This window comes from Danio rerio, chromosome 15 (assembly GCF_052040795.2).
Source record: "Danio rerio strain M-AB ecotype USA chromosome 15, GRCz13ab, whole genome shotgun sequence".
Lineage (NCBI taxonomy): Eukaryota > Metazoa > Chordata > Actinopteri > Cypriniformes > Danionidae > Danio > Danio rerio.
Genome location: NC_141035.1, coordinates 3014990 through 3027500, shown reverse-complemented (window position 1 = coordinate 3027500; position 12511 = coordinate 3014990). Strand labels below are relative to the sequence as shown.

At 39.5% G+C, this 12511-nt stretch overlaps 1 protein-coding gene and 1 long non-coding RNA gene across 11 annotated transcripts in view; one reads left to right on the top strand and one right to left on the bottom strand.

Annotated features, from left to right (window-relative positions):
* Window positions 1-12511, bottom strand: part of LOC147833556 (uncharacterized) — a 486957-nt gene that overhangs the window by 242191 nt on the left and 232255 nt on the right. The window lies entirely within an intron of this gene.
* Window positions 1-12511, top strand: part of fndc3a (fibronectin type III domain containing 3A) — a 143263-nt gene that overhangs the window by 84839 nt on the left and 45913 nt on the right. For 4 of the 10 annotated variants that reach the window (XM_087283476.1, XM_087283477.1, XM_087283480.1 and 1 more), the window contains 4 exons: window positions 4507-4583; window positions 4869-5118; window positions 6060-6278; window positions 11087-11145. In XM_087283476.1, the coding sequence (XP_087139602.1) occupies window positions 4507-4583; window positions 4869-5118; window positions 6060-6278; window positions 11087-11145 (605 nt within the window). Of the gene's footprint in view, window positions 1-646; window positions 770-4506; window positions 4584-4868; window positions 5119-6059; window positions 6369-11086; window positions 11146-12511 lie in introns of those variants that run through there. The other 6 variants (XM_087283473.1, XM_087283474.1, XM_087283479.1 and 3 more) reach the window with 3 other exon arrangements.

The window sequence follows — 12511 nt, the reverse complement described above, 5'->3', positions numbered from 1 at the left end:
ACAAACTTTTACATAAATCTTAGTTTATCCATAACATGGCTTAATTTTATATTCATTCATTCAGTCATTTTCCTTCGGCTTAGTCCATTTTTTATTAGGGGTCACCACAGTGGAATGAACCACCAACTATTCCACCATAAGTTTTACGCAGCGGATGGCCCTCCAGCAGCAACCCAGTACCGAGAAACAACTATACACTCTGCATCCACACACACTCAAACACAACAGTCAATTTAGTTTATTTAATTCCCCTATAGTGCATTTGTTTGGACTGTGGGGGAAACCGGAATACCTGGAGGAAACCCACTCCAACATGGGGAGAACATGCAAACTCCACATAGAAACGCCAACTGACCCAGCTGAAACTCGAACCTCTTCTCTTGATCTTTTTACTGTGGCTGTTTTTATATACAGAATGAAACGATTGTTATGCTTTTGGTTTTGTTTTTGTTTCTTTCACTTTTATTTCTGTCTTTAATTTATTTTGGTGCGTCTGATGCTGCACTTCCACTGTCTCCTACCAGCACTGAACGTGATCCTGTCATCCAAACCGGACCCTTTACTCGGCAGTTTTAGCTCAGAGGACTTTTACCTGTCAACTGTCAGCCTAGAAAGGTGGAGCTAGACTGAAACCTTTGCACTAAAGCCAGGCAAGAGGACAGTAAACAAACACGAGCCCACACACACACACATTCCCGTTCTCCTGGAGGACTGTTATTTTCCCCTCTTGCCATGAGCGAAGGAACTACACCTGCACAGCGGGACGGAGGTCTGTTTACTTGTGTCTTTTTTGCGTCGGTGTGTGTGTTTTTTTTGCTGTCCTTTGCATCATCCGGCTCAGGTCTTTTTCTGAAAGTGAAAGTGTCAGGAGCGCATGAAAGAGCTGATCTGTAACAGGCTTTGCGGAGTCGCACAAACACTCCAGTTGCTAAAACTTCCACTGAACTGCTGTTTTATCTGCTGCCATGCAGACACATTCAGCTCAGAGGGGTTCTTTACCCGGCTAAGTAAATGTCAGGAGTTGCTTGCAATGACGAACTAAATATGCTTATCAATGCTGGGCCAAAACAACACAAAACCAAAACAAACAATAAAAGCAGAAGTTTATTGATGTGAAAGGGAACCGCTCTCTGTAATGACAGATTGATTTTAGATGCTGTGTTTAAAGAAACACTCCACTTATTTATTTATTTGGTTGAAAAAAATGCTAATTTTACTAGTCTCCTAGAGTTAAACATTTCACTTGAAACATTTTTAATCCTGTTCAGTCGATTTCTTGTTCTGGTGGGGACACTTTTAGCTTAGCTTAGCATAATGAATTGATTTGAATTAGACCATTAGCATTTTATTAAAAAACATATGTTTTTTATGTGAAAGTGAACTGCACACTGCAGTAAAAATGCCAGATTATTTTGAGATGCTTTGTGTTTCAATAAACACTCCGATTGATTGATTGATTGATTGATTGATTGATTGATTGATTGGAAAAATGCTCAATTTACTAGTCTCCTAGAGTTAAACTGTTCACTTGAACCATTGTTGAATCTGTTGAGTCGGTTTCTTGTTCTGGTGTGGACACTTTTAGCTTAGCTTAGCACAATGAATTGATTTGAATTAGACCAATAGCATTTTATTAAATAACAGATGTTTTTTGATGTGAAAGTGAACTGCACACTGCAGTAAAAATGACAGATTATTTTGAGATGCTTTGTGTTTCAATGAACACTCCAGTTTATTGATTGATTGATTGATTGATTGGGGAAAAGGCTTAATTTACTAGTCTCCTAGAGTTAAACAGATCACTTGTACCATTTTTGAATCCAGTTCAATTCTTGTTCTGGCAGAGTACCTTTTATCTTGGCTTAGCATAATGAAGTGTATCCAATTGGATCATTAGCATTTTGTTAAAAAAAACAGACATTTTTTGATGTAAAAGTAAACTGCACTCTGCAGTAAAAATGCCTGATTGTTTTGAAATGCTTTGTGATTAAAGGAATACACAGCTTTTTATTTATTTTTTTATTCATTCAGTTGAAAAAATGCTTAACATACTAGTCTCCTAGAGTTAAACTGTTCACTTGAACCATTGTTGAATCTTTTGAGTCGATTTCTTGTTCTGGTGGGGTCACTTTTAGCTTAGCTTAGCACAATGAACTGAGTCGAATTAGACCATTAGCATTTCATTTTAAAAAACAGATTTTTTTATGTGAAAGTGATCCGCACTCTGCTGTAAAAATGCCAGATTATTTTGAGATGCTCTGTGTTTAAATGAACACTCCGCTTTTTTATTTTATTTATTTTTATAAAAACCGCTTAATTTAGTAGTCTCCTCGAGTTAAACATTTAATTTGAACTGTTTTTGAATCTGTTCAGTTGATTTCTTGTTTTGGTGGGAACACTTTTAGCTTAGCTTAGCATAATGAATTGAACTGAATTAGACCATTAGCATTTTGTAAAAATAGAACACAAAAACAAAAGTTTTTTGATGTGAAAGTGAACTGCACAGTGAAGTGAAAATACCAGAATTTTTTAGATGCTTTGTGTTTAAAGGAACACTCCACTCTTTATTTATTTATTTATTTGTTTAGTTTTTGGAAAATTCCTAATTTACTAGTCTCCTAGAGTCAAACATTTCACTTGAACCATTTCTGAATCCGTTTAGTTAATTTCTTGTTCTGGCAGAGTAACTTTTAGCTTAGCTTAGCATAATGAATTGAATCGAATTAGACCATTAGCATTTAAAAAAATAAAAATAAAATATATATATATATATATATATATATATATATATATATATATATATATATATATATATATACATTTGATGTGAAAGTGATCCACACCACAGTAAAAATGGCAGTTTTTTTATTTTTTTATTTTTTTATTTTTATAGATGTATTGTGTCTAAAGATACACTCGGCTTTTTCATATATTTATTTTAGATGCTTAATATACTGGTCTCCTTCAGTCAAACATTTCACTAGAATCTGTTCAGTCGAGTCACTTTAAGCTTAGCTTAGAATAATGAATCGAATCGAATTAGACCATTAGCATTTTGTAAATAAAATCCCAAACTTTTTAGATGTGAAAGTGATTCGCACTCTGCTGTAAAATGCCAGATTATTTTGAGATGCTCTGTGTTTAAAGGAACGCTCCACTTTTTTATTTATTTGACAAAATGCTTAATTTACTAGTCTCCTCGACTTAAACATTTAATTTGAGCCATTTTTTAATAAATTCAGTCAATTTCTTGTCCTGGCAGAGTAACTTTTAGCTTAGCTTAGCATAATGAATTGAATCGAATTAGACCATTAGCATTTCATTAAAAAAAATCCCAGACTTTTTTCATGTGAAAGTAAACTGCTCTCTGCAATAGATAAGGACAGCGTTTTCTGAGATGCTTTGTGTTCAAAGGAACACTCCACTTTATATATTTATTTATCTTTTTGTTTGCTGGAAGCATGCTTAGTTTGTTAGTTTTCTCGAGTTAAGCATTTCACTTGAACCATTTTTGAATTCATTCAGTTGATTTCTTGTTCTGATGGGAACAATTTTAGCTTAGCTTAGCATAATGAACTAAATTGAATAAGACCATTAGCATTTTGTAAAAATAGAACACACACACACACACACAAAAAGTTTTTTGATGTGAAGGTGAACTGCAATGTTCAGTGAAAATGGCCGATTTTTTCTGAGATGCTTTGTGTTTAAAGGGACACTCTGCTTTATGTATTTATTTATTTGTTTATTTGTTTGTTAATTTGTTTGTTGGAAAATTGATTAATTAGTTTCCTCGAGTTAAACATTTCACTTGGATCATTTTCGAACCTATCCTATAAATTTCTTGTTCTAGCCTCCTGTTTAGCTTAGCGTAGCATAAGTCATTGAATTGAATTAGACCATTAACATTTTGTAAAAATAAAACACAAAAAAACAAACGTTTTTTGATGTGAAGGTGAACTGCAATGTTCAGTGAAAATGGCGATTGTTTTTATTTTATTTTATTTTTTTCTGAGATGCTAAGTGTTTAAAGGAACACTCTGCTTTAATGTATTTATTTATTTATTTGTTTGTTTGTTGGGAAAATGCTTAATTTATTAGTTTCCTCAAGTTAAACATTTCACTTGGATCATTTTTGAATCTATTCCATAGATTTCTTGTTCTGGCCACTTTTTTAGCTTAGCTTAGCATAATTAATTGAATCAAATTAGACCATTAGCATTTTGTTTTAAAAAAAATTGTGATACTTTTCCTATTTAAAGCTTGAGTCATCTGTAGTTACACCCTGCAGTGAGATTGATGGAAAAACGAAAAGTTACTATTGGCACTACTGGCATAACAGATAGTTTTTTTTATTTCACTTTAAACATACGGATTTAAAATCAAATTCTGATTTATTTAGAAATGAATCAGGCCATGACCCTTGAATTTCAAAGCACTTTATCTCAGATGTTCATGAACAGTTTGTATGAACAGTTATTAATGTTCTAAATGTTTCCTCCGCAGGTCCTGCTCAGGTTCCCATGATGTCCCCAAACGGTTCAGTGCCTCAAATCTATGTGCCTCCTGGATACGTTCAACAGGTCAGTGGTCAGTTTGATAAAAGCATGAAGACCATTACAAAACTTTGTCCACAGCCACAGTAAATAAAAAAGAAAAATATCACTACAAAAGTGTGTATATTAAGACATATAGCTCAAATCAGGCTAAATACTCTGAAATAAAATGTATTGTCTAATGATGTGTGTGCTGCTTTTATTATCATTTGACTGATGAGAAACCTTAAAGCCATGGCAGCTTGTCCTCTGGTTCAGCTTGAGGTATTCAAGGTCTTTACTATAGGTCTCTTGCTCTGTCTGTCTGTGTAGATCATTGAGGAGAATGGCGTGAGGCGGGTGTTGGTCTTGCCTCAGACGGAGTTTCATCCGGGGGCCCATTCTCCGCTCCACCACGCGCCCCATCCTCCACCCCACACCCACCTGCAGGCCTTCATCCCGCACCCACACATCATGCACCCTCCCCCGCACCTGTACTCAGGCCTCGCTGGAGGAACCGGAGACATCCCCCAGTACATCTCCCAGTACCACCCAGCACACCCAGCCATCTACTCGGAGCAGGGTCAGTGAACATACACACGCACGCACACATGGGCACTTAATAATCATGAATAATCGCATCATAATCACAGTATATCAATAGAGACACGAGATGTGCGTTTAAGTATATTCACCGGCCACTTTATTAGGTACACCTGTTCAACTGTACGTTAACGCAAATTTCAAATCGGCCAATCACATGGCAGCAACTCAATGCGTTTAGACATGGGCAAGTCGATCTGCTGCAGTTTAAACCGAGCATCAGAATGGGGAAGAAAGGGGATTTAAGTGACTTTGAACATGGCATGGTTGTTGGTGCGAGACTAGCTGGTCTGAGTATTTCAGAAACTGCTGATCTACTGGGATTTTCACGCACAACCATCCCAATGGTTTACAGAGAATGGTACAAAAGAGAGAAAACATCCAGTGAGTGGCAGTTCTGTGGAAATGTCTTGTTGATACCAAAGGTCAGAAGAGAATGACAATGAGTTCACTGTACTCAAATGGCCTCCACAGTCACCAGATCTCAATTCAATAGAGCACCTTTGGGATGTGGTGGAAAGGGAGATTTGCATCACGGATGTGCAGCCGACAAATCTGCAGCAACTGTGTGATGCTATCATGTCAATATGGAGCAAAATCTCTGAGGAATATTTGCAGTACCTTGTCGAATCTATGCCATGTAGGATTGAGGCAGTTGTCAAGACATAATGGGGTCCAACCCGGTACTAGTAAGGTGTACCTAATAAAGTGGCCAATGAGCGTTATACACAGTACATACTTATATTTTTATGTCAGAACAAACTTTTAGTTGGGATACGATTAATCGTGATTAATCAACAAATTTATCAATAAATAAAGACAAATGAAAGCTGAATAAAAATAAATAACAAACAGTAAAAGCTAAGTAAATTAAATTAAAAAAAGCTAAATAAATAAATGTACTTTTTTGTACTTCCTCAGAAACTCACCCTCAACACGGCCGGGCGGCGTTCGCTCATCGAGATGAAAGGACTTGTAAAACCTACGAGCGTCTGCAAAAGAAGCTGAAGGATAAGCAGGGGGTGGGAGGTGGAGGTGGAGGCCTGGCGCTCTCCAAAGACAGTCCCCCTCCGTCCCCACAGAAGAACCTCGGGACACCCCCTGCAGGAGCAGCAGGAGAGCTCCAGAACGGGCTGGAGGGTAAGAGCAACGTGGATCAGGCACAGCCCAGCAACACCATCACCCGCCTGGGTAAAAGCCCAGTGAGAAAGAAGGAGGTGGAGCCTGGAGGTAGGGAGGGAGATGGAGTGGATACTAGTAGAGTAGGACCACTGGTTTAGTAAAGTAGGACCAGTGGTTTAATAGTCAAACACTGGTAGAGTCGGACACTGGTAGTGTAGAATAGAACACTACTATATAAGTGTCCTGCTCTACTATACAAGTGTCCTTTTACACTCGTATGGTGAAAGTCAGACTATCGCATAGTAGATTCGGACTCTCGCATAGTAGAGTAGGGCTCTCTTATGATAGAGAAGAGTCGGATACTCATATAGTAGAGTCAGATACTCGTATAGTAGAGTCGGACTCTTGTATAGTAAAGTCGGACACTCGTATAGTAGAGTCGACACTCTTATGATAGAGAAGAGTCGAATATCTTATAGTAGAGTCAGACTCTTGTATAGTAAAGTCGGACACTTGTATGATAGAGAAGAGTCGGACACTCGTACAGTAGAGTCAGATACTCTTATAGTAGAGTCGGACACTCTTATAGTAGAGTCGGGTTCTCGCATAGTAGAATCGGGCTCTCGCATAGTAGAGTCGGGCTCTCGAATAGTAGAGTCAGGCTCTCGTATAGTAAAGTCAGACACTTGTATGATAGAGAAGACTCGGACACTTGTATAGTAAAGTCGGACACTTGTATGATAGAGAAGAGTCGGACACTCGAATAGTAGAGTCGGACTCTTGTATAGTAAAGTCGGACACTCGTATAGTAGAGTCAGGCTCTCGTATAGTAAAGTCGGACACTTGTATGATAGAGAAGAGTCGGACACTCGTACAGTAGAGTCGGACACTCTTATTATAGACAAGAGTCGGATACTCGTATAGTAGAGTCGGACTCTTGTATAGTAAAGTCGGACACTCGTATAGTAGAGTCGACACTCTTATGATAGAGAAGAGTCGGATATCTTATAGTAGAGTTGGACTCTTGTATAGTAAAGTCAGACATTTGTATGATAGTGAAGAGTCGGACACTTATATTAGAGTCGGACACTCGTATGATAGTGAAGAGTCGGACACTCGTATGATAGAGAAGAGTCGGACACTCGTATGATAGAGAAGAGTCAGACAATGGTATGATAGAAAAGAGTCAGACACTCGTATGATAGAGAAGAGTCGGACACTGGTATGATTGAGAAGAGCCAGACACTGGTATGATAGAGAAGAGTCGGACACTCGTATGATAGAGAAGAGTCAGACAATGGTATGATAGAGAAGAGTCAGACACTCGTATGATAGAGAAGAGTCGGACACTCGTATGATAGAGTAGAGTCAGACAATGGTATGATAGAGAAGAGTCGGACACTCATATGATAGAGAAGAGTCGGACACTCGTATGATAGACAAGAGTCAGACAATCCTATAGTACAGTCGGACACTCGTATAATAGAGAAGAGCCAGACATTTATATGATAGAGAAGAGCCAGACACTCCTATAGTACATTCGGACACTTGTATGATAGAGAAGAGTCAGACACTCGTATAGTAGAGTCAGACTCTCGTATAGTAGAGTCGGACACTCGTATGATAGAGAAGAGCCAGACACTCGTATGATAGAGAAGAGTCAGACACTCGTATGATAGAGAAGAGTCAGACAATGGTATGATAGAGAAGAGTCAGACACTCGTATGATAGAGAAGAGTCGGACACTGGTATGATAGAGAAGAGTCAGACAATCCTATAGTACAGTTGGACACTCATATGATAGAGAAGAGTCAGACACTCATATGATAGAGAAGAGTCGGACACTCATATGATAGAGAAGAGTCGGACACTCGTATGATAGACAAGAGTCAGACAATCCTATAGTACAGTCGGACACTCGTATAATAGAGAAGAGCCAGACATTTATATGATAGAGAAGAGCCAGACACTCCTATAGTACATTCGGACACTTGTATGATAGAGAAGAGTCAGACACTCGTATAGTAGAGTCAGACTCTCGTATAGTAGAGTCGGACACTCGTATGATAGAGAAGAGCCAGACACTCGTATGATAGAGAAGAGTCAGACACTCGTATGATAGAGAAGAGTCAGACAATGGTATGATAGAGAAGAGTCAGACACTCGTATGATAGAGAAGAGTCGGACACTCATATGATAGAGAAGAGTCAGACACTCCTATAGTACTGTCGGACACTTGTATGATAGAGAAGAGCTGGACACTCGTATGATAGAGAAGAGTCGGACACTCGTAAGATAGAGAAGAGTCAGACAATGGTATGATAGAGAAGAGTCAGACACTCATATAATAGAGAAGAGCCAGACACTCGTATGATAGAGAAGAGTCGGACACTCGTATGATAGAGAAGAGTCAGACAATGGTATGATAGAGAAGAGTCAGACACTCGTAGGATAGAGAAGAGTCGGACACTCGTATGATAGAGAAGAGTCGGACACTGGTATGATAGAGAAGAGTCAGACAATCCTATAGTACAGTTGGACACTCATATGATAGAGAAGAGTCAGACACTCCTATAGTTCTGTCGGACACTTGTATGATAGAGAAGAGCCGGACACTCGTATGATAGAGTCAGACACTCGTATAGAGACACTCGTATAGAGTCAGACACTCGTACAGACACTCGTATAGTAGAGTCAGACTCTCGTATAGTGGAGTTGGACACTCGTAATGATAGAGAAGAGCCAGACACTCGTATGATAGAGTCAGACACTCGTATAGAGTCAGACACTCGTACAGACACTCGTATAGTAGAGTCAGACTCTCGTATAGTGGAGTCGGACACTCGTATGATAGAGAAGAGCCAGACACTGGTATGATAGAGAAGAGTCAGACACTCGTATGATAGAGAAGAGTCGGACACTCGTATGATAGAGAAGAGTCGGACACTCGTATGATAGAGAAGAGTCAGACACTCGTATGATAGAGAAGAGTCAGACACTCGTATGATAGAGAAGAGTCGGACACTCGTATGATAGAGAAGAGTCGGACACTCGTATGATAGAGAAGAGTCGGACACTCGTATGATAGAGAAGAGCCAGACAATCCTATAGTACAGTTGGACACTCATATGATAGAGGAGAGTCAGACACTCATATAATAGAGAAGAGGCAGACACTTGTTTGATAGAGAAGAGTCGGACACTTGTCGGTTAGAGTCGGACACTCGTCCGGTAGAATAGGCTTCCAGTATCCGTAGTTTCAGGCGCTGCACAGAAGTTGGATGCTAGTAGAGTTAAGTAGGACATTAGTAGAGTGGGGTAGAGTAGGACTTTAGTACAGTAGAGTGAAACACTAGTAGAGTAGGGTAGGATACTAGTAGAGTAGGGTGGGACACTAGTGGAGTATTGTGGGACACTAGTAAAGTAGTGTAGAGTAGGACACTACATGCAATAACTTCAGCTTGTGAACTATTAACAATAGCTATCAGCAATAACAGACACCAAAGACCCATTAAGGCTTCTTCATCGTCCTAGGACAGTCGTATCAAAACTTTCAGGTAGACTTTGATACAGGAACCCATTGGGCGTGAAACTGGTCTCCAGGGGGCAGGCCGTCTCTCGAGCTGTTCATTTCTGTTCTCATTAGCTGTCTGGGCTTAAAGCTGCTGCAGATGACATTAGCAGTAATTACCCTGCACTGACTCAGTCATTTATCAGTGCTAACCAACTCCAGCCTGGAGGAACTCAGCTTCAGCTACTGTACACCAGCGGACCCTTACTGCTCTATCTATTACCTCCCCCATTCACACAGGGGGGCAACATTGGTGCTTCTCATTTACTTTAAATCGATTGATTGCAAACAATGCCAAATTAAATTCAGGGTCCGTCGAGTTGCTTTTGGCCCATTGCTAGCTGCAGAAGTTTAAAAGCAAAGTCCCTTTAAACTCTGCATGAACCGGAAGCTGTGACTGTTTTTGTGACGCAGTTTCTAGAGAAATTGAATATTAAATGAGACAACATTGGGCGTGGCTTTTTTCTACTGTGAGCTGATTGGATATAGTAAAGTAGTCATTTCATTCAGAAAAATCTGGAAAAGGGTTGCAGAGAGTGATTACGACCTAATAGATACGTCCTCCTCACCATTTCTGTTTGTTGTCAAGAGATTAGAAGGGCAAGATTTTTTTTCTTAATAACATGCACCGATGAATTGTTCGCTACAAAACTCGCAATGTGAGCTAACAAAATCATAGGGTTAGTTTGGATTTCATTTGTATTTTAAGGCAAGTCATTTCACTCGTCGACTATCTTTGAAATGCCTCTCGGGCAGTCTGTTTAAATGGGGAAACATCAAATTCTCCAAAATTGCTTGCCAAGCTTACAATTAAACTTCATATTAGGAAGGCCACGCTCTTAATTATGCAGACTTAATATAACTTAAAAAATTCACCACCTCACAGTTGTCATGAAGGCTAATATTAGCTATATACACTAAAATCTTTCTCTGTACCAGGCTCTAAACATCTTTTTTTTTTTTGCTGTAAAGTCAAGTAAAGTTAACAGTGGGCTCAATAGAAATCTGCTCTATTATGGAGCCAGGACTAGCGCAATTCGAAGAATTGCAGTTTCAGTTGCTTCCGAATTAGCTTCCTGAGGGAGAGCGGGAGGTTGCCGCTTGGTTGTGATGTCACCATGGCGATCTTGTCATGGCAATAGTGTCAAGCATTAACATCAACACCCTGCTGATCCATTCATGGAAAATAAATTACTTTCATGTGAATAAGGAAGACGTGCATGGAGTTTTTTACCTAGATACTTTTCTGTCTGTAGAACTGGACGAAGAAGCCAAGGCCCTTCAGGAACGATTAAACTCCATGTGCAAGCCAGTGGTAAGTTTTCTGTGTTCTTTCATTTTAATCCTGCAGTATTTTCTTCGCGGAAATGCTTTAAAATGTGATTTTTTTATTATTATTATTTATTTTTTTTTTTTTTTATGTAATCTCAATCGAACCTTGAGAGACATGGACGGGACTGACTGGAACATGAATTTGTTCACACTGGAAATCTGATGTTGGTCACATTTATAACAACAAATTGAAAAGCTGCGCCAAAAAAATCTCCAATCCCAGCACTTCCCAGTTTAGTGTTTTGGTGATTGTGGAGGCAGTTGATCTGTGAAGTAGGTGATCTGCCACAATGCTAACCGCTTAGCATATTATCTTTGGACGGCGGGAAGGGACTGTGCTTCAAAGCCACACCCCCTGATATCGCGAGTGCGCAGACCGCGTCACAACAGCCGACAGACAACCCACTAGTTGATGTCATTCGCCAGTTAGTTAGTGCCAGCGCCGTGCAGGAATTACATGAAATACTTTGCCACACTTGCATGCTATTTTAGAGCGAATATTTAGAGTAACGTTAGCGGTAAACAGTAGGCCTATAGGAAGGCTGTCATTGTTCAAAAATGACCCAATGTGAATATAAAAGCAACTTCAGCTCAATAAAGCAGGCTAGGCGGAATATCGCTATTTACGGGTGTTTTGTTGTTAAAATAAATCTACATTATAGATGCTGTCAAAGAACCTTATGAAACTGAAAATAATCACATCAATCTTTCTTTGGGAGATTTCAGTGGCTGAACAACACGTCTGTGCATATCAGTAATTCATAACAGAAAACAATCTAACAAAAGCTTAGCCTGACTAAAATAGTGTAAAACAGAACATTACCTGTCTAACAGTAATACTTCAGCCATGATCTCGTCCTTTCTCCAGCGTGCTAAAGTAACTCCAATACTGATTCAGGATTTTCAAAAGTTTCAATGCAGCATTAGATTTCTCGCGGTCCGTTTCGTGACCGCGCGGCCGCTTTAAGGGCGAATTATACCCGCGCCTGGCTTTACAGTAATCGGCCTGAGCTAGGCTGTCCTTCGGCGCCTCTGGCTCCGACTCGGCATCTGCGAGCGGCCCGCAGCTCGCTCGGAGCGCATGCATTTGTGAAGCAGACGGGCACGCCCTAATGGCGGATCTGCGTGAACAGATGCGTGAAAGTCGGAATCTACATTTGTTGACAGACAGTCTGCCCTTTAAGGGAGATGACTGTCCGACTATTTTAATTGGATAAACATTTTTTAGTTTTATGCTTTACCCTGAATATAAAAATACATATAAACACATTTAGATCATTTACTGTAATCATTACTATTGGACTGTGTAGAGACTTTCAACCAGCACAACAAAAAATGCTTCTGAAGAC